This window comes from Megalopta genalis, chromosome 6 (assembly GCF_051020955.1).
Source record: "Megalopta genalis isolate 19385.01 chromosome 6, iyMegGena1_principal, whole genome shotgun sequence".
In the NCBI taxonomy this organism is placed as follows: Eukaryota; Metazoa; Arthropoda; class Insecta; order Hymenoptera; family Halictidae; genus Megalopta; species Megalopta genalis.
The window spans coordinates 23,313,042-23,334,270 of record NC_135018.1 but is presented as its reverse complement, the minus strand read 5'-3'; the positions used below and the strand labels follow the sequence as shown (position 1 = coordinate 23,334,270).

General features: G+C 42.2%; 1 protein-coding gene across 8 annotated transcripts in view; it reads right to left on the bottom strand.

The window, feature by feature from the left end:
- LOC143259698 (zinc finger and BTB domain-containing protein 8A-like) overlaps positions 1–21,229 on the bottom strand; it is a 98,632-nt gene that overhangs the window by 39,947 nt on the left and 37,456 nt on the right. Inside the window, exon 5 of one of the 8 annotated variants that reach the window (XM_076523021.1) lies at positions 1–16,480. This exon is cut by the window's left edge and continues 7,460 nt beyond it. The exons of the other annotated variants lie outside the window; for them this stretch is intronic. Within the exon in view, the coding sequence (XP_076379136.1) occupies positions 16,185–16,480 (296 nt within the window). The 3' untranslated portion in view covers positions 1–16,184. The remainder of the gene's footprint in view (positions 16,481–21,229) is intronic. 8 annotated transcript variants of the gene reach the window in all.

Genomic DNA, 21,229 nt, shown 5'->3' with positions numbered 1-21,229 from the left:
ACCTGATAAAATTCATTTGCATCGGATGCCTGTGGTAGATCATGTACCAAGACTGATGCGAATTCAGCTACGACTGATCCGAGTCACCGTCGATGTAAGGGGAGCACGGTTCGGATTAATGTAAGGCTCGAGTCCATTTGCTGTGCTCGCAGACCGCTGATGGAAAGTTCATTCGATTAGATTGCGTATGCAAAGCGGGAACTGTTCCGGGGGTCGATAGATCGATGCCTTGGTCTCCCGTAGATCAGCATCGGGGATCAGCTCGCAGGGTGCTCCTCACGTCATTTTCCCTCCCCTCCTCATTTTTCGTCCCGTCGGCTCGAAATACGCGACGCGCCTCGAGTGATTCGCATGCCGATCGAATTCTGACGGCGTAACGAGAGCCCCTATACGTCGATTCACGCGAATACCTTCGGAAATATTTGCGTCCTCTGTGTGCGCGAGCACGCCGTGAATCGCGCGTGGAGAGAGCCCCCGGTCTCGGTAGACACTTTTTAGCTTGATAAACTCTCCGTAATGGGTTCATTACGGAACTATGAGAAGCTAATATCGATCGGTTGCCAGACTCCCGATTAATTTAACTAACAAATGCTGCCATATCGGCGTGCGAGTCTCCCGGCTGGAACAGGTTTCTTCCGCATTGCGCAGACTCATCGGCGGGACGATTAAGTTCGTCAGACGACTCGCCTGGCGAATTAAAATCGTTCCAGTGAGTTGGCCATCCTGTATTAATAGGTACGCCGATAAATCGTGACGGAAAAATGATCGTCCGACGAAGTTCATTACCCCTACCATTCCAAATAGCTCGCGAAATTATATGTTTTCGCTTGTACAGTCCGGCGCGCAACACCAGGCCGATTATTTTTATCGACGTTCTGATCACGGGGCAAACGAAATCTAGCAATTAACTTGGATCGAGTCTCCCGGGAAACGGAAGTTCTTTGCGCGTTATTTTTGCGGTAGACCCATGTAGGGCGCAACCACGAGTCCATGAAAGTCAAGCACAATGTACAGTCGCGGTTCCAGCGAAGTTTGTCATGAGTTGCGGACAATTTTCTGTCGGCTCGCGATCGCTCTTCTCGCGGCTGCAGAGTGGGAAAACGTGGTTCGGGGGCGGGGGGCGGAGGGAGGGAGATAAATGCATGCAGACTGGGGAAAAACGGAGTAGAAAGTAAACGGTGGACGGGGATGAAAGGACTGCAGGGAATAGAGTGCAATAGGAGGAGCGGTCGGCGAACACGGAAAAAATGTCTACGACTTCTGACACTCTTCTGGGATGTTGCACGTGGTTAGCGAAAGCTCGCTGTACATTAAGGTGAAACGTACGTGGACCCTTTTTCACTTTCTTCCGGAGGCATAACTTTGAAAATCATTTGGAGCGTCGTGACGGTTGGTTATGCTCCTTTTTTCCTTTCATTCTTTTGGAAGCTGCTTTCGAAGGGGACATTCTATTATACGCGTCCTGGATGCTATCGCGTTGGGCCGCGCGAAAGAAAACGGTTCGTCTGGAATTGGTAATTGAATTTAACAGCGGGATGCGCAGAATAAAATTATGTTGATTGGAGCTCGTGAAATTTAAGAAGAATAAGGAAACGGATACTGTAACGAAGTTGGTTCATGCGGTTTTCATTTCGTTGAAAAGGAGGTTTAATACTTCGGTAATTTCACGAAGCTCGACTGACAGTCAACGCGCGAATGGAGAATTTAATTGCATATTGGATCGATGCATACGAATTTCTGTTCCTTCTACGGTCGGAAGTTAGGCTGAGAAAAGGTGCGACGATATTTTACGCGTGAAAATACGCTGCACCGAGAAAAAATGTAAAATAATTGCGATAATTATTTACTTCGCTTCGAAACTAGAGTCAGCAGATCATTGTCGTCGCAGAATGAAATTGTTGCGCTCGTGTTGACACAACTTAATAAAATATAGTAATCAACGAATCGAAAACAATCTTTCAAATTTGTTCCGATTGAATATAATCAACGAAGCGAGATATACGAGGTGTTATCAAATTAAATAATTGAATTGCGTCAACAGGTACGGAAACATACAAGCATGGTATAAATTTAATTTCAAAAATGTTTCGTAAACAAATTATAACAAAAATAATTACTCCACTTGCCAGCGCGAAAAGCTGATAATGTTGAAAGACTATAAGTTCAGCAATCGATAAATTTTCTGCCGACCTTGTTTAACTTTAACGGACGGAATATTGAATTCGAATAATAACAGTGAAATTTCAATATAAGAGCCAATTATTCGTGTATTTTATGTTTCCTGTCGGAATTTTCAAGTTTGATGCATTTTTCAGCGTTACGTATATTGAAATAATTTTCCTTTAGCGTTGCTAGCTCACGGAATATATTGATTCAGCTCGATGATTTAATTTTGAAATATCGTGCATGACGAAAAATAATACCATTTCTCATTATAAACTCTTCTAACGTTATTCTGTAACGAATACATTACGTTGAAGTTGTGACTCGGCTTTTTGTATAACTTCTGAAAACAACATTGGATATTAAAATGTGAAACTGTGAACTAGCTATTTGACCAAATGGATTCGATTGAATCTAATCGACTTGTGAACCTATAAACACTAAAAGCAACAAATTTTGTCCGCGGTACCGACGCGGCGTATTAATCTGTCGGTAATCTTAAAGGAAGCTGACGATGATCAAAGCTGTACTTCGGTTATTAAAAGCAGCGGTAAGTCGAATCCAATAAAAAGAATTTACGTCAGAAAATCTACAACTAATTTCCAATTCAAAATATAAAATTCAGTTCGCGTCCATTAATGCGACATTAGCGTTTCCTTCAAGTCCCAATCACGAAATAATCCAACACTAATTACTTAATTTTCCATTGGACGTAATTCTGTTCAAATCGATATGCACAGTATCGCTCATAATTATTCGAGTGACAGAGACCATGGATTAGCTCACTTTTGAAAGGTAAGTGAAAATGTTTCTTGCTGGAATAATTAACGTGCTTCTCATTACGCAATTGTGTCATCGATTGCATTTTAAATTTCCGTTAATAAATGTTACTTCTGTGAATCAACATAATTGATTTAAATTATGTAAATCTAACGTTAACAAAGACTTTAATAAAACTGTTCCCACATCTACACGAACCTGTTTAAAATTATAATTAACGCAGAAGCTGGACATGTTAATGTCCATTTCAATGGACATTGGTACATAAGTTCTTGACTATTGTATTATACACGCCAATATCATTTTATATTTGAACGTTCAAAGTCGTTCGAATAACCATGAACAATGCAGTAGTGAAACAATTTGATCCAGAGTATTTAAATATCTATTCGATACTATCGTTCTTCGATTGTACTGATAGTACTCCAGGCAGAAAATACTCGATCAAATTCGTAAACCCGTTCGTTGAAAAAACTATTAAAGCGACATTTTTTAAAAATATTATTGAAACGATAAATGCAGTTGTGTTTTTACCAAATATAAAACAAAGTGTCTATTGTTATCTAAAATTTTAACATAAAGTATTTCCTTAACTCTTGGCGATTATTCAACCCTTTCGCAAACTAATATTTTCTTTTTACAACATTAAAGAATATCTGTCTATATTAAATCTATAAACAAAATTGTTATGCTAGACAACTGACTCGTTTGATCGCACATTTTTTACCAGAAGTACATTGCTATCAACCCTCGGATAAAGCGAGGCTGGATTATAGTCCCAGACATCTAAATGCTTCATTAAAATCCTAATAAGATAACTGCAAGTTTAAATTAATAGCGATTCTATTACACCCAACAAGAGCATTAACGCCCAATGAAATCGGTTGAAAAATCCCTGAAAAAAGCTCGATAAGGATCCCGACGCCCGAAGGGTTAATGTAGAATAGTAAAGTCACGGCGTTTTACCTAAGATCATTCCGAAAATTCCAATCGATGTTGCAAATGTCTACGATGCGCCCGACGGAGAATTGAATCACAATTTGCAGACATCGTTGACCCCGACATCGATGACGTCAGTCCTGTTCAGACTTCTCGTTTTCGTGTCGTTGAGCGTCGAGTCCCGTCGCGTCAGTCTGCAGTCGGTATTTACGTTTTTAAGTCAACCGTGCACACCGTTTTTCCGTTCCCCGTCGTAGTGAAAGGCGGGCTCGCGAAAGAGTAAGCAGAATCGCGGGGGTGGCTTACAACGGGCCGTGGCGTAGAACGATTGCGTCGTTCGTGTAAGCTGCAAAGGCAGGTTGCAGCTGTAGACGGTGCTTTGTCTACATGGCTGGTAATAATCCCGTTTTACCGGGCTCCATTTACGGGTACCATGTAACTCGTTGCATTCTGGTTCAAGCCTGTCGACTTTCCCGAGACTTGGGGGAGGAAACGTTGGCGCACCACTGGCGGGATCGATTTCCGGCCGATATACGATCACGAGGACGAGATTTGATCGATGAGATCGTTCGATCGCGAGCCACGCGACGCGATGTTCTGACGCCCATCCAAGGCGGTGCAGTTGATTCGCCGTGAAACAAGGACAAGTGCATATCATTGTCGATTATGAGTAGTCTTAGGTGTTCCTGATTTGTAAAATTGGATTTTGGAAGCAGTTCTTTTTTACTGCGATTGAGAACCACCTTAATAGGGTGTTTCTAAAGAGAAGAAAATTTGCCAGTCGAACAAATGTGCTTTTGGAAAATGGTTAAAGTGATGTTACTAGACAGCAGATCTTGGTGCAAAATAAAAATTTTCTTCGTCGATTGCAACAAACGGGAGCCAGATGAAACTGTCTTTCTTTTTTTTTTAATATCGTTAGTGAGTCGAAGATAATATGTAAATTATTTTACATTCTTTCGATGCTCCGACTGTTTCCATTTTTATCTTTTTGATTTCGTTTGAGACTTCTTCATTGATCTCGAAACTTTATTCCGAAACGAAAATCGATGCATGGTCTCGATAGTTAATTTTATGCTTCAAGATATATGAAGAAAGTCATATGTAAATTATTCTTGTTTATAAAATCTGGATCCAATTTTAAATAAACTACAATCTATAGTACTTCCTTTGATGAAGATGACAATTCGTATATACATAGAATGGTTTACATAAATGTTGAACATCTACATACCTCTATCGAAAAATATTTTCTCACGATTAGCCTTTTCGTTTCTGATCATTTCCTCGAGGGACAAATTGAAAAATGTATACAGAGTTTGCGAATCAATGAAAGCAATTAAAACGTCGGCTTAGACGTTTGTGAGTTAATTCGAATTACGTAACTCAATTATCCAACTTTTCCAATACACGTTCGGAAACATTTTGATCTTAGATCGGAGGAAGTATCTTAACAAGAACATGAAGAAATAACTAGTGTTGGAGAATAAATCGACAAATTTCGAATCTCGTGAAAACCTTTTATAAAAAAAGAAAACACACTATCGTATCACATGTCGCAGGAAATATTGAAACTCGTCTCGAGAAAGTTCTTGTACAATCACGGTTGCCAGAGAAACTTAGCTGTTCCAATTTAAGTGAACCACTCTATTCTTAAATTCTGATGATCAACTTTTGACTGGAATGCGTCCGTAAGAGTTGCCGCTAAAACTAGACCGCGGATTTTCCGAAGATACGGAGGCAAAACGTAAAACAGCAGTAAAATTAAAAGATTTGAACATGTTGAGTACCGCGTTATACCAGAAATTTTTCAATCTCGAGGATTAACTTTTAAATTTTTTAGGATTTTGTTAGGATTCGCGAGATGTACGAGTATTACGAAAGCAATTCTTCCAATGAATCTTGTTTTTACTACTGTTACGATATGAAACGAATTGCCCCGATTTGATGCGTCTTTTATGGAACACTGATGTTAACATCGCGGGAATATAAATTTCAAATTGATCGAAATAAGGAGCGAGAGAAACTTTTACCGACGTAGAGTCGGGCTCGACATGGAATCGCAAACGGTTGCAGTTGACAGAGAAAATTGTTACGTCGCGCAAACACCCACAGTCTACGAACAACATCGATTCGACTCCATAAATCGAAAGCACTTTTTTCAATCTTGTCTAGATTTTCGGGCTAAATTGATGACCGTGGGCCAGGCGCCGTCAACGGCGAACTCGCGTCTCGTTCGACGCGTCCGGCGATTCGCACGATTAACCATCGACCGTTTCCCGACTTGTGCGTGGACAATCCCGGAAATTGGCAGCGCGCTCGAGACCGGCGAACGCGTCCAGACGTATTAGCGGGGACTCAAAAAGGGGACGGCGACGTCGAGTGCCGCCGCGGGATCGATACGCGCTCCGCAGCCCGACCGCGGGGATAATTACTTACATATCGTGTCGATGGGGTTCTTGTAATAAAACAGCGTCGAGCCGCGACGAATGCGGCGTCACGAATCGCGGCTGTCCGACCAGTAGGCGATGTCCACCGACGACAGGCTAATCTATTCCATTATGTAGCACCGAGAACAATTTTTAGCGGCGGTTTTACCTTGCGAGGTCCTAGACCAGAGTGTTCGTAACGCCGATCCTATCCATTATCCGCTATCAGGACAAATCTTTAGAGGCGGATTTACTGTTCGCGGTATTAGACGAACGCGTCTGTCCAACTATTTGTGATCAGGAATCGTCTTGTGCCGCACGGTAATTTCCTATTGTTCTGGCTCGATTGGATCCGATATCCCAGCTTATTTCGTTTAACTGCCATATCGGTCATACGGACGGCTCAGAAGCCAATCAGTGTAAGCCTGTTGACCTTAAAATTGAGACAAATAAGGATTTTGTAAAATAACTGTGAAAAAATAACAATGCCATTAATAATGCAGGGCATAATTTTTATCATAAGATGACATACGAATGAACTTAAGTAGACGAGGAACCAAAAAGAAATGTCAATGTCCTCGTTCCGTGATCGATATAAGTTTGTTTATGGAGAAATCGACTATATTTATTTGTCTCAATTTCCAAGAAAAGTGGACGCATACCGATTGACTTCTGAACCGTTCATTGGCGACGCTATTTCTTCATCGAATTCGAAGGGAAGTTTACGCTGTGACCTGCACGAACAGATTAAATTTTATCAATCCTAAGTTCTCAGTTTCAACTTCTATAACTAAACTGATTCGCGTAGATGTGGGATCTTTTTGGGGCTTATGCGGCAGAGTCAACGTGTCAACGCACGTCTTCATGATTTTTTTTTAAATTTTATAAATCGCGGTCCTTTAGTGGGATTATGTAGAACATTCCAAGATGAAGAGAACATAGTTATGATTTCGAAGTTTTTAAAACGATGGGATATTTATCAAATGCATTGAAATACATAGCCAAATTGTACATTTTTCTAGACGGAAAACACGAAGAAGTAAGAATCTTTAGATATACGTCCCGTACTAAATTTTTAACTGCATCGCAGAAAAATTTAAGTATGCAATATTCCATTTGATTTCCCGCGAAAGATCGCGCTTCACGGTCGCAATTATAAACGATGCCCGTGAATTTACGCGTAAACGCGGCCGTGACACGGATCGAAGTGCGTGATCAGGGGCAAGAAAAATCGGACATCGTTGCAGATGCACGAGTACTTTTGTCGCGGCGAACTTTGACGTTGACGAATTGATAGCACCGCGATGCAGCATAATTTTCCGGGCAGGGATTCCGATATCCGACCGGCCCGAATTAATCGAATCCTGTGTCGCCGACGGAAGGGTTAAGAATCAACCGTGATACGAGCGAATTCGTAATTAAGTACCAAGCTTGGGGCAAACGTTAAATGTCGAATAACGAAGGGCCACGAAAAATAATCTGTCTACAAGAATCTAAATAATACAATAAGTTCACGTTTTCAACGAATCATCGAGTCCCCGTCTTGTTCCAGCGAATGCAAATTGTTCGAGGACGTAGGCCGATAAATATGTTCCTGAAGAAGGTTTCATTGATCCGGAGATCTCTAGATCCCCAATCTCCTCAGTCGTTTCGAGGTCCCAGCGGGCCTTAAACGCTCTTTAATCTCGCCTGAAGCGGCTCGGACTTCTATAACCACCGAATTGCTGGCAACTGACCGAGAAATATAATTCTGGGTTCATGAAAAACCACCGAGCCAATCGCCGCCTGTAATTCGGTACAATTTCGTGGCCGCGATACAATCTCGCGTTGATTCGTCCGGTCTAAGGGTCTTGTAACGGAAGGCAAAAGTCGTTACATGTAAAACTTGCGAACCGACAATTTCGTGTAACTGTAACCCAACTATGGTCGGGTGTAATTTCGCATACTGTGACGCGTCTGGCACTACAACAGAAAGTTAGATGCCGGAATAACGGAGCACGTATCGACTACGGGAACAGGAGAATCTCTGCTGTCCTTGTAGTAGGTCAGGAACGCGGCTCCTGTACGTAGAAGCATATATGGGACACGTCCACTTAGCAGCGTTCGTCTGCATAGCCGAATGAACGTGCTAGATCGAGTTATTAATTCTCTGACTCTTGGAAACGCGAAGAATTATCGCTACGCTGCGGATAATTATGCTGATTCTAGCTTTTACAAATAGATTTTCCGTCGCAGTAACTTCTACGAATAAGGAATAACCTGGAAATACTTTCGAGCCTGTTGAACGTTATAGCTTGTTTCGAAATGCATAAATACCCGCACCGAAGTGTTAATCTTTAATTATCGTCGCCGAAAATATTAAGAGGATATTATCTTAACTGTTAACTGAGTTTTTCTACTGTAAGTGAGACACAGGTTCGTGAATAATTGCTACGTACGTCACGATATTAGTTTCAGGTTCGTAAGAAATATCAAGATGATCAAAAGAGCCCGCTTTAATATGAAAGCAAACTTTTCAGGCTCTCTCCGGCGAACGGTAATTTTTAAATTGCTAAAACGACTTTTATTTCTAGCTGTCAGTGTAAATATTCTACGTCCCTTCCGATCTGCTAAAAAAACCATGAAAATTCATATTTCACCCAAGGGTTGAAAAAGTTTCCTAGGAGTTATATAAGGTATTCCACTTGTTATAATTTTATCTGAACTTTCGGACTGTTAAGGGAGTTATGAAACTTCGAGTAATCATAGGTAGCGTTTAAAAATTTAATCTTATCTGTATCCATTATGACATTATGAAATTCTAAATAGGTGATATTAAAGTTTAAGCAGGAGTAACCGAGAAAAACGAAGCGTTCGTCTGCTAAAATACTTGCACAATTTTCTAGGAGATAGAGAATAATTCACTGAACTCGCCGAGAAGCTCGTGTTATCGAGCTTCAGTTGTCAACCGATAAAACTGTTTAGTTCCTCGAAAAATATTCGTAGACTGCGTGTCTTTATTCGTTTCTAATAAAAGCTACTGGAATATTGTAACAGATTTGGCTGGTTAATACCTTTTCTTTGGCCAACATTTATTAAAATGCGAAGTAATTCTACGTAATTCCTGTTTCCGTCCATTAGTCCCCGAAACCACCGAATTTGCATAAAGCTCCGCAGTCTACTTATTTCATTAGCTTACCTCTAATGACTACGATTAAGAAGAATATTGGCCACTTGACTAGACGAAGAATAAAATTAACATTACCGTTTTGTTACAACGAAATGGTCGAGGACTCTGAGGAGGAGAAGCAAGGCACGACGATAAATTACTAGAAGCATTAAATTGCATATCGAACTACGTTGTTATCAATCTAATCGAACCCTGCATCGGTAAATTAGAAGAGAAACGGACGACTAGATTTGTCGTCGTTCCGACGTTGACGATGAACCTTGCGAAAGTCCAAGCGGCAAAGATTAAATTCTCATCCTTGGATTTACCGCGAAGAGGAAGAGGACTACAACATCTGAGCTTACTCTGGCATAGCAGCTGAGACCGTAAACGACGACCCTGTGTGTCGAGTAATTCTAAAAATGAATGGAATATTTTTGCTGTAAGCGTTAATCACGTAATTATCCAGATTCGATCCGGTATAACGAATTCTAAGCGGATGGCGGCAACAAAATTCAATCAGATTACAGGATCCGCCATTGACAAGGTCACTGCTCTACGAAACTTCACCACGATGACCAGCTTTATTCAATTACCCCCGAAGGAGCCTCCACAGTTACTCAGTTCCTGATTGTGGAGTTAAATATGTACAAGCGCAACACTATGTCACAAGCAGCTCTGCCATCGTAAATCTCCTGCTCGAAGGGAATCTATCATATCTTAAACTTAATGAACCGGAATTGAGGATGCCGCTACCAAGTTACGTTTACTAAGCAAATTTCTACCGTTGCTCCTAATCGGTCACTTCTTCTCCATAGAAAATTATCGTTCCACAGCCGGAAATAACAATTATCCATCTTCCACAGTTGCTAAAGCTCCGATCATCTTCTCCCGGTACAGATTAGACAATAAATGGATATCAACTTCGGTTGCAGAAGCAGACAAGACGCGTTGGATGCCTGGACGCTCCGTGAACGAAATTGGGCCGGCGTCTGCAAGCTGTTCTCGCGATCAGCAAAAAGCCTACCAATCCGAGATACGAGAACGAACAAGAAATCTTAAGACGAAGATTAACCGGGCGGATTCGTGCTTCCGCGTCGTACCTGTCTCGATTGTTCCGCGTTAGCCTTGCGGTATCGGGCGAAAAATGACCTTGAAGAAATGTAGGTCTTGAACCAGAGCTATGCTCTAAATGACCACGGTGCAAATATCGAACCGCGCGACCCGCCTGTTCCAACCATGGGCCAATCTCGATAGCTCGACCCGGATCAGATAATAAAAACCTTCCAATTAGTATTTTCTTCCCTCCTCGGAATCCCCGATACACAGACGGTAACATTAATCTTGTTCCCTGTCTAATTAGACAGCCAGCATTCTTCTGAAGTTCAGCCACGGAAAGCAAGGTTAGATCGCCGGGCCGTTAATTTACCAAATGAAGAAATCGATTAATTAAAATTCACCGCTCAGACACGCCAGTCCCGTTTAAACCGTCCGACTTTTCCCAGGAACGGTTAATTTCGGACGGGACAGGAACGGCCGGCAAAAATGGCGTCCGTGAGGCCACTAGAACTTGAAAATTCCGGATAATTAAATGGAACCCGGTGTCGCGCTAGGATCCCGAAGAAACACCGACACCGTTCTCCCATCTTGTGTATTCGCTGCGGCGGCCGTAAAACTTGAAATTTGAACCGGTAGGCCGTAACTCGGGCGTTCGGCTAAGATGGCGTCTGCCTTTTAAGCAGGTCGTAAAGCTAGAAATAATGAAGTCGAGCCGTGTAAAAAGTTGATGGCGAGTACAAGATCCCTTGCATCCTTCACTGAAACGTTTATCTCGTGAGCGCACCCCGCGCGCGAACCATATAATTCCGAATCTGGTGCAGTAAAACGTAATCTAAATCGTTCCCGAAGATGGCGTCCGCGGTCGTAGCGTTCACCGGCGCGAAGATAACCGGGTCCGACGTACCAGAAGCACCCTAGAAGCCGATAACGATCGACGCGGACGTTTCCGATCGATCCGCGCCGGAATGATCCTGCGCACGGACCGCGAGGGCGTCGAAAAATTTCGATTCGAGATACGCTCGCATGGACAAACACTCGGAACACTCGGCTGACCTATTATATCGTATTATATGTATATATATTTGGTGTGTAACGTGTGAAAAGAGAAGGATACGAGCAAACAATGAAAATGGAAAAGGAACAACAAAAATATAAAGACGACCGTGCGACTCGAGACGCTGGCTCGTTGCCGCGAGGCGCAAAGAAAGCCGGTGCGAAAGTAAAAAAGGAAACAAAGAGGTCGAAGATAGGCCCTGCATAGTGCAACCAGACGCAAAATTCTTCCACGCGCCGTCAATTAATAAATAATAAACTCTGCGTATACTGCGTTACTGTAAATATATGTATACATATATGTTTGTGTGTACGTGTTTACGTGTAGGTTCGTGTATGTGTGTTACGTGGTAATACATAAACAGTGAATAACATATATATAAAATCATTAAAACGGTAAAACAAAATAAAATAAATTATCCAATATATTAATTAATATACTTAATCATCTGCGTAATATATTAATATTCTGGTTATGTATATATTATTATCGTATATATTATTATTATTATTATTATTATTATTATTATTATTATTATTATTATTATTATCGTTAAGATTAATATTAAATTAAAGGTATATGTGTGTTCGGTAAATAGCCTTAACTATGCAAAGTGCCCCTTTTTTTGCGAAAAAGAGTGAAGATCGACGGTAATATCAGTTGATCACATTATAGCGGTTTGGCTCTTTGAATAGCTAACGGACCCAACTTTACTTCTGCGTCGATGTGTACACCGGACCGAGTACACGCAAGTACCGTGGGAGTACTCGATTGTCGATCCACGCTATCCTAGCTCGACACACACGTACATTCGCGTTCGTCCGTCTGTTCTCTTCGCACACGCACGCGATCCATGGATCCCCGCGTGTACCTGAGCACGCACGTACGCGCGCCGTGCGTATACGTGTTTTCTATGCGTGTGTGTCAATATGAATGTGTGTAATGCAACATGTCGAAAAATCTCGCCGCGCACCTCGATTTCGGGCGTCGCACAATGTTCGGCTCGGAAATTGATAAAACTCGTTCCCCATTGCACATATATTCTTTAATTGAGTGAAAGTCAGTTGTTGCGAACTCGTATCAGCCGAACGTCTTTCCTTTATTGCTATTTATTTGGTCTTGTGCACACAACTTTGATAAATTCAGAAGGGCAAAATAATCGCAAATCCAATGTTCCGAAACTGTGTGATCTCGATGAAATCTCTGGCAATTGGATTTGTGCGGGCGTAGTCTGGAAGGAACGAACGGGGAACGTCGTCTTAAAAAATGTCTTTATCCGTTTCCAAGCTAACATTAGGGGACGCGAAAGAATCGCAGGAGCGACAGGGATTCTTCGAGCTCCGTGTGTTCGCGCGCGTTCACTTGTAAACCTTTATCGTTAATATATGTGTAAACTAGTAAATGTACGTGCATGTGATTTACATGCGCGCGTATATCGCGCGATACACGGACGTATATAAATTCATCCACGTGAAAAACAAACAAAGTAGAAAGAAAGAACAAACAGCTTGCACCCCAACCAATTAAATATCAACGTGTAACGATGCGGTGAGAAATATCGCAACCAGCCCTCTTGAATAAAAATTGACATTATTTAACGTTAACTATATCATCCAACCAATGCTCGATTACTACAAACGGTAGATTATAATGACGTTATTAATAACGTATAACGTATAGAATAATATAATTATGTATACCACTAGAAAGCAATCCGATACAGTTAAAAAAAAGAAAAGAAATTCCTTATCGTGTGTCGAGTGTTTCCGCCTATGCACTTAAGTCCCGAATCGTGGAATGTCTTGTCTGATTTCCACTAATTAATCTGCTGCATAACACGCAATTATTCCGCACTCTAACGTGTCCCTACGTGTGCGGTGTAGTTGTGTAGTGGCCGTTGTACGTGCATGCGTACGTGTTCGTCGGTGTACGTGTTCGTATAAATCTGAGTGTATGTGTGCGTGTATACGCATAGGTGTAATCATAAATATCATTTTTATACATTTTAAGTGTCCTAGTAACAAATAACGTGTTTTATAGTTCCGACTTCGTATTAGAACTGCGAGGCCGCTACCGCGACCGTTTTAAATCTCTACCTAACTAACGAAGAAACGGAAAAACCTTTCGAAACGATGCGTAGGACTAAAAAAGATTTCGTTGTTAGTCGATTAAATATTGCGTGTGGCCGTACCTCCATGGTTCCGGAAGTATGCGAGGGTGTCGCGTCGCTGCGTGTTTCCATATCGTGTGTCCGTGGCGAAATTGTGTTCTCCACCATATTTATGTATATATATATGTATGTATGTACTGTGTAAGCGTGTATACGTGTTCAAGAGTGTCCCATGTATCATCGCTCAATTGTTCGTGTCCTCTTGTGTACCGAGTCTAGGTGTTCACTGTGCGTCGGATATACGGTCCGTCATCCTATAGCCCCTGAACTCCCGCAATTCCGAGCCCCCCTCCCCCCCCCCCTCCCCAGCCGCCGATTTCGCGGGCTAGCATAAAACAGTAGCCCGCGAACGTGGGCGTAGCACGCGCGTCGCCGATAAATATTTTTATTGCCAGCGAGATATACCCGAACGCCGATGAAACACACGATTACAGTCTAATATGAAATATCCAACTATAAACTCTTTCAACAACTATACACGACATCACCCTGCGTATCGAACGAATTACTTCCAGTAAAACCGCGGTCTTTAATTAATAATAGTTAATTAACTAATTGGTTATTAATTATAATTCTTTCCGGCTGTCCGACGGCACGTCCAGGCCGGCGAACAGCAGCAACTACGGGAGGAATTGGCACCACGTTTGCTCCCACTTTGAATTAATACACCTGCGTCTGCCTACACACACATACATACACGCGCGCACGCACGCACGCGCACACATACACGCACGTACCTAAACACATGCATACAGGCACGCAACAAACCCGCGCACACGCGTCCACGCACAAACACGCACGCATGCATGCGTACACACGCGCAAACACTCACACACGTGCGTGAGAGCGTCGCCAGCCGCATTCATACCACCGTATTAAATCGTGTACGTAGGTAGACGCCTGTGCAATATGTAATTGCATTAGAATCATCCCCCATTAATTAATAATGCGCGCGAATCGTGAACTCTCCCGACACGCCTAAACGCTCCTTAGCTTACGCAGTATAATATCGTCGATCGGCGCAGCGCTTGACCACGAAAAAAATAAAGCTGCCCGGTCTTTGGACAATGTTCGGAACCCAGCTTTCCAGCAGCACCGCCGTCGCACGGCGTTTTTCTCTACAGATTTCTACGCTCTGCACAGCACGCGTGTAGCGAGAGCGTTGGCAGGAGCGCGCACGCGTGTACCGCGCTCTTTCCGCTCCGCGCGACGCGCCGCGCCGCGCCGTTTTCCGGGGCCGGCCGGGCGCGCGTTTTCACACGAGCGTGAAAGCCGAGAAAAGCGACCCGCGCCAAACTTCGATTCGTCTCGACTCCGCGCTCGCTCGCTCGCGGATGCGCCGATCGTCGGCCACAGAGAGAGAAAAAAACAACAACAACAACAAACAACCAACCTCGCTTGGCTGTATCGAGAGAAGGAACTTTCGTCGTCGCATCGTCGACCTTGGTTCGCGCATATTCTCGTTAATTGTGTAATCCATATATCGGTATTTGTTATTAATATTATTGTTCTAATATTGTAATCGTTACAATCGATCTCTAATATCCGTTACTTTAAAAAAGAAAACCGCTTTGACCGAGTCGCGTCACAGAGACAAATCGAACTCCGTTAAATCGGCTCCGATAAGAAATCGATGTTTCCTTTTTCCTCGCGCGGGCGCGCCACGAGAACTCATCCGTCCCCAGGAGGCGCGGGCGCGCGCGCGCTTTCGCGCGTCGCACTCGTTTCTAACTACATATTTCATTCAACCAAGAACGTGTTTTCATCATCACTTTCCTCTGTCGAATCGTTATAGCTACGACAAGCCCATTCCAAAAAACGTCGCACACTAAAAATCTGTACACGCCATGTGGTTTTCTGCAACACTATCATCCTCCACCCATCCCACCCCCCACCCCAAACCCCGCGGTAGGAGAGAATCTTGTCGATCCCTTAAGCGTAAAACCTATAAAAGATTTGGTGTTCGAGAAAGAAAACAGCCGAGAGAGACCGGCCTTTCATCACGTGGCCGTGACACCAGGGCCGTATCGTGTGATCGAAACTTGCGACAATACCCCCCTGCCGGCGCAACCACCTGCGCTCTCTGTATATTTTTTTCCGTGTTTTTATGCATATTTATATCATATACATACATATACTATTATATCATATATTACACATATATAAATCTGTAATATATAATATAATCATATATAATATATTATTCACTGTAGCTTTTTTTCCGGTTTTCTTACTTTCGGGGCGCGCAGTACGTCGGTGTAAATATATATATATGTATGTATATATATATATATATATATATATATATATATATATATATTTATATACATAGATAAATGTATATACAGGTATACAGTCGCATATACCAGCATATACATTTAAATATATCGTTATGTATAAGATATATACAGACGCGTGTATAGCTCGGCGACTCGCGCATTTTTAGGACAGTGTGTTCATGGTATCGTTAGTCATCGTGGAGAGCGCCAGGGCGCCAGTCATGAAATCGTTTAGATCGATCTTTCTTGCCTCGGGGTGTTTGAATTTAAAGTGCGTGCGCAGGTTGTCGCTACGTGTGTACGTGGCACGACAGAGAGGACACTCAAACCTGCCGGGGAAGTGGACGTGGTAGTGGTTCCTGATGTGCGTCACGACCTTGCCGCACAGCTTGCACCTGTGAAGGTTGCAGCCGCCTGGCACCCGGTCAAAGGTCAGCCGCATGTGCCAGGCTTTTGAACCTGCAACATCAACACAAGACAAGTCACTTTCAACTGTTGGCCTCCCAACGCGACCTACGACGACGAGCCGCCCGCGGCCCAGTCTGTGTCGACGGCGGCTCGATCGCTTCTTTCTCTCTCTCTCTCTCTCTATTTTTTTTATCTTTCCTCATCTACTCTCTCCCTCTCGTTCTCTCAGTCTCAGTTTCTCTCTTTTTGTTTTCGATTCTGTCTCTCTAGTTGATTCGATTCTATTTGATTTGATTTGATTCGATTGCGATTTGATTCGATCCGATTGCGATTTGATTTTAGTCGATTTCGTTTCGTTTGTTTATCACCCCATTCTAGCCATCTCCAACCGCCACCACCGACTGCGTTCTCCTTCACCGAAGGGTGCCCGCCCTCTTCTCATCTCGACATCAACCGATAATTCGCCACCCTCGGTTTACCTTTCTACATTTACGAACAACGGCCGCCGTGCCGTTCGGTCCTGCGATCCGTATCGCACGTATTTACAAGTCGCCTCGTCGCCGCCTTTCCTCTACCTCGAAACCGTTTCCCCGTGTCTCCTTCGGCAACCCTCTCCGTTATCTACTCGGAAACCCGTTCGGCAAACCAACCCCTGGCCCCCGCGGGATCAAGGCGCTAGCTTTCTCGCGTTCACCTTCGATCTGTGCCACGGTCAGTGTCCCAGAGACAGGTCTCAGCAGATCGATCGAAATTACGGCTGCCACGTAACTACATTCAAGGTGAGGAACGGCTGCGAAGAGAGAGGAAGTGGAACGAACGAACCCGTTGACCCAGTCCCGCGATTTACAAACACCCGCTGACCAAGAAGACGGCTAACACCGGAAATTAAGGTAATTCCGAGCGGTGCGGCGGTACACACGAACCGTTCCAACTTTACGATATCCCCGCCAGCGATGGAATCGAATGTAACCTGCACACCAGACTGACTTTGCGCGGATAATTGTGAAAATAATTAAAGGATCGAATTAATTACAGCACGTCGTAATTAGGTTGAATCTGTCTTCAGCGATGCAAGGCTTCGACGAACGCCGCCGAATCTTTCGCGTATTGCGTTTACAGATCCAGAAAAAGCAGAATTCACGTTCTTGTAATGGATACTAGCGTAATTGTGTTCGCACTGTGATTTGCCTTTGATCACTTTGCATTTTCCAACGACGATGAACACGCGATGAATTATACATTGTACTCCGACAGTGTTGATACGGCTCACGGAATTTTACAAATATAAGCTACGATCCTTTAATTATTCGAAGGGTAATAATGGTAATAAGTTGTAATCGTTAATACTAAGAGTTCATAGGATGCGCAACATCTATGCGAGTCTATAAACGTAGCAATCAATTCTCAAAGCACTTCGTACGAGCCTAGAACAATGTTCCTGAAATAATTATCTTCATTATATTATGAGCGAAAATAATTTATCTCTTTCATGTTCTTTTTTCTTTTTTACTGAAACTAAGGCCAATTTCGACACATTAAGTTTGCGAACACCGTGTCAAATAGGAAAGCACTGTCAGAGTGGTGCGTCTAATACGACTTGATCCCATCGCTAATTACGACCGTGCATTTATTAATCGTGAAAGTTGTTTGCCTTTCGAAATATCGTCGCCGAGGTTGCTGCGAGTATACATACACATCGTTTCGACGAATCGTTCGAGGCGAGCGTTATCTTGCGCGTAAAGGTAACGTCGAGCTTGCGCATTTATCTGGAGAATAAACGTTTCAGGGACGCGAAGAGGGGGCAGGAAAGAATATTAGCCTCTCCTCGGTCAACATCGGTATTTTTCCCAGGCTCCGCCGATCTATCACGATTTACTCGGAATTTCGTTTGCGCTCCTTAGAGAACACTCCATTACGTTTAATAAATTACGGTTTCAATCTATACTTCGAGACGAATGCGCGCCCGATTTCCCCGGGTTATCGTGCAAGCAGCAATGGCCGTACGACTGTCATTCGCGTGGCAACACGATTAACCAAAGTTATTCACAATCGTTGAAGCGGCCGCGGCGCGACCCTTTATCAGCGCGCGCGCAAAATGAAAAAAGAGAAGAAAATACAGAGGAAATTAATATGGAACAACAATATAACGTGTTATTACGAGTAAAAGGACACTCTGTACATCGGGATCAAGTGCAACACACATTTACTTTTACGCCATGTCTCTGGTACAGGTAGGTCAAACTTCAAACCAGTGCAATTAACAATAAAAAAAAAAAGAAAAAAATTAACTGACAAAAAGAAAAGGTATGATGAATGCATGACGAGCAACAAGTGTACAAAGTCTGTTACAAGTTCGGTGCGTAGGCAAAGCGAGCTCACCAACAAGATTCATACACGAACTTGTTAACGCTTGTGTGAAGAATTAATGGCGAAAGAAAAGAGAAACGCTCTGTACTTATGGCCAAAGTAAAAAAAAAAAAACAAAAAAACGATCGATCGCTAATTAGAAAAATCGAGTAACTCTATCGGGGGAATGTGACTCGAGGTTTCTTCCGACGCATCCCGATTATGTACACTGACGTCCACAAATCATCGAGCAGTCGCAGTTATAGATGTAGAATTAGAACGAACAGTTTTTGGGAAATTATGTACATTATAAAGTACAACTGACGGCACTTTTTAAGCGTGATTTCTGCACTTCCTTCTGCGTATCCTTATCTAAAAATGCGCATCGATTTACGATACCGAGACAAACAACGCTGCAAGACAGACTGTTTAAATGAATACGTAATCGATACATTGCAGTTTAGGTTGTCGTATACAAGCAGATTGTGTCGGAACAATCTGAACTGTGCTGGGTTTGTTTCCATAATATTATACAAATTATGTATCGAATCATTTGATTAAATATGACTTTTTTTGTTGTTTTTTTTCAAAGCTGTTCTTTATTTCTTAAAAATTGTATAAAACTTATCAGAGATAATTTTCATATACATGTATACTGCTTTAGATGATTCTATTTGGTAGTCACATACAAAGCAACGAATAACATATTTATAAGCATGTTATACTTAAGTATATACATTAGTGTTCACGATATACCACTTGTTCCGATTAGAAGCCAATTTTTCCAACCCAACTTTACCAAATTACCTGATAAGCGTGATAGTATTTAGTGATGCAATTAGGCTGCAAAGACAATAGCCGAAGCTCTGTCTAAAAATATTCGATTTCTAATAATATTATTCCGCACAACATGACAATACTTAACGTAGGTCTAAATAAGTTTAGAACTTATCTCAAATGAAGAAGTTTTATACCTTAAAACAACCTGACATATTTCCACAATTACTATAATTCTGTGAATATTAACATCTTAATAATATCCAAAATATTTACAATTCATTGTTACGTACTTCAGCCGAATCACTTGTTTATCGGTATTTTGTAAAAACGTGCAAATATACAAAGATAATATAAAGCAACTAATTTTTACCAAGATTCATTGTCAAGTATTGTCACGAAAATTTTCACTAATTTATGTGCAACAACCTGATCGTCGTCACATGACTTTCTTTTTACCAAGCTGGGATTCTCGTGTATAAAATCAACCTTTATGAATGCTGTATAAAATATCATTAATTACGGTAGATAATTTAGGCCGAGGTTGTACCAATTTCTAAAACGAAGCGTCAAAAATTAAATGAGTTTTTACGTTTGAAAGAAAAATTACCTTTCTCATCGGAAAAATTAATTTTACATTCTTAAAAAAAAATCTTATAAGAGTACAAAATAGTATATACATACATTGCTCGTACAGAACCTGGAGAAACTTATAACTAGACTGCGGATTTTGTGCATTTGCAAAATATTAAAAACATTTAAAGAACTTAAAAACTATTGTTACATTAATTCCAACTCGTTAGAATGATTTAGAAACGAATACCTTCATAGCTTCTGTAATCTTGCAATCAGTGTAGATAATTGTTATTTTGCATAAAACTCCGCAGTTCACTTATAATCCGATTCTTCAATTAGTCTTGCACGAAAACGCGCGCGTGTACTTTTAATGTGTACAAGAGAAAATTGGCACGTTTGTGTCTGTTACACGAGAATCCTTCTGAAGCAGCGAGTGACTTGCAGAGATTAGTGTACAAGTACGGAAAAAGATAAGGAAGCCGGAAAAAAATAAAATGAGTAAGAACCGAATTAACACGAAGTAACGGAATATTCTCCAAGGAATAACGCTCACGGCTCTCGTACGCATCGATTGTCTGATCGGACTGGTTAAATGCACCGCCCCGATTCCCAAACACCCTCGACCTGACAATGCAAAGACCACCCCACGAGCGATGGCGCTCATTCGTTTTCATTTAGCATTTTCTTCCTCCGCCACCGAGCGAAATACATAGAGAAAGGGAGACAGAGAAAAAAGAGAGAGATGGAGAAAGACAGAAAATATATGCCTGGAAACACCCTCGAATGAACCACAGTAGCTTTTACTTAGCGACTGCACACCCACACGACGGACAGGAGTAGGGAGCTCATTCATCGATTGGGTCAACGACGCCGCGTGTGCCGATGGAATCAAGTGTATCGCCGAGTGGCATCGAAACCTGATGGAATCAGTTCCGGTTTCCATACAGATAGCCACACAAAATGTTACAAGACACGCGACATTCGGTCCATTTCCATATTTCCAAATTTTTGTTTCTCTTTGACGCGCAGGCGGATTTGTATGGAAACATTAGCCACTCCCTTTTAATTGCGTCGATGATTTGTTTAGGTTTGAATATCGAG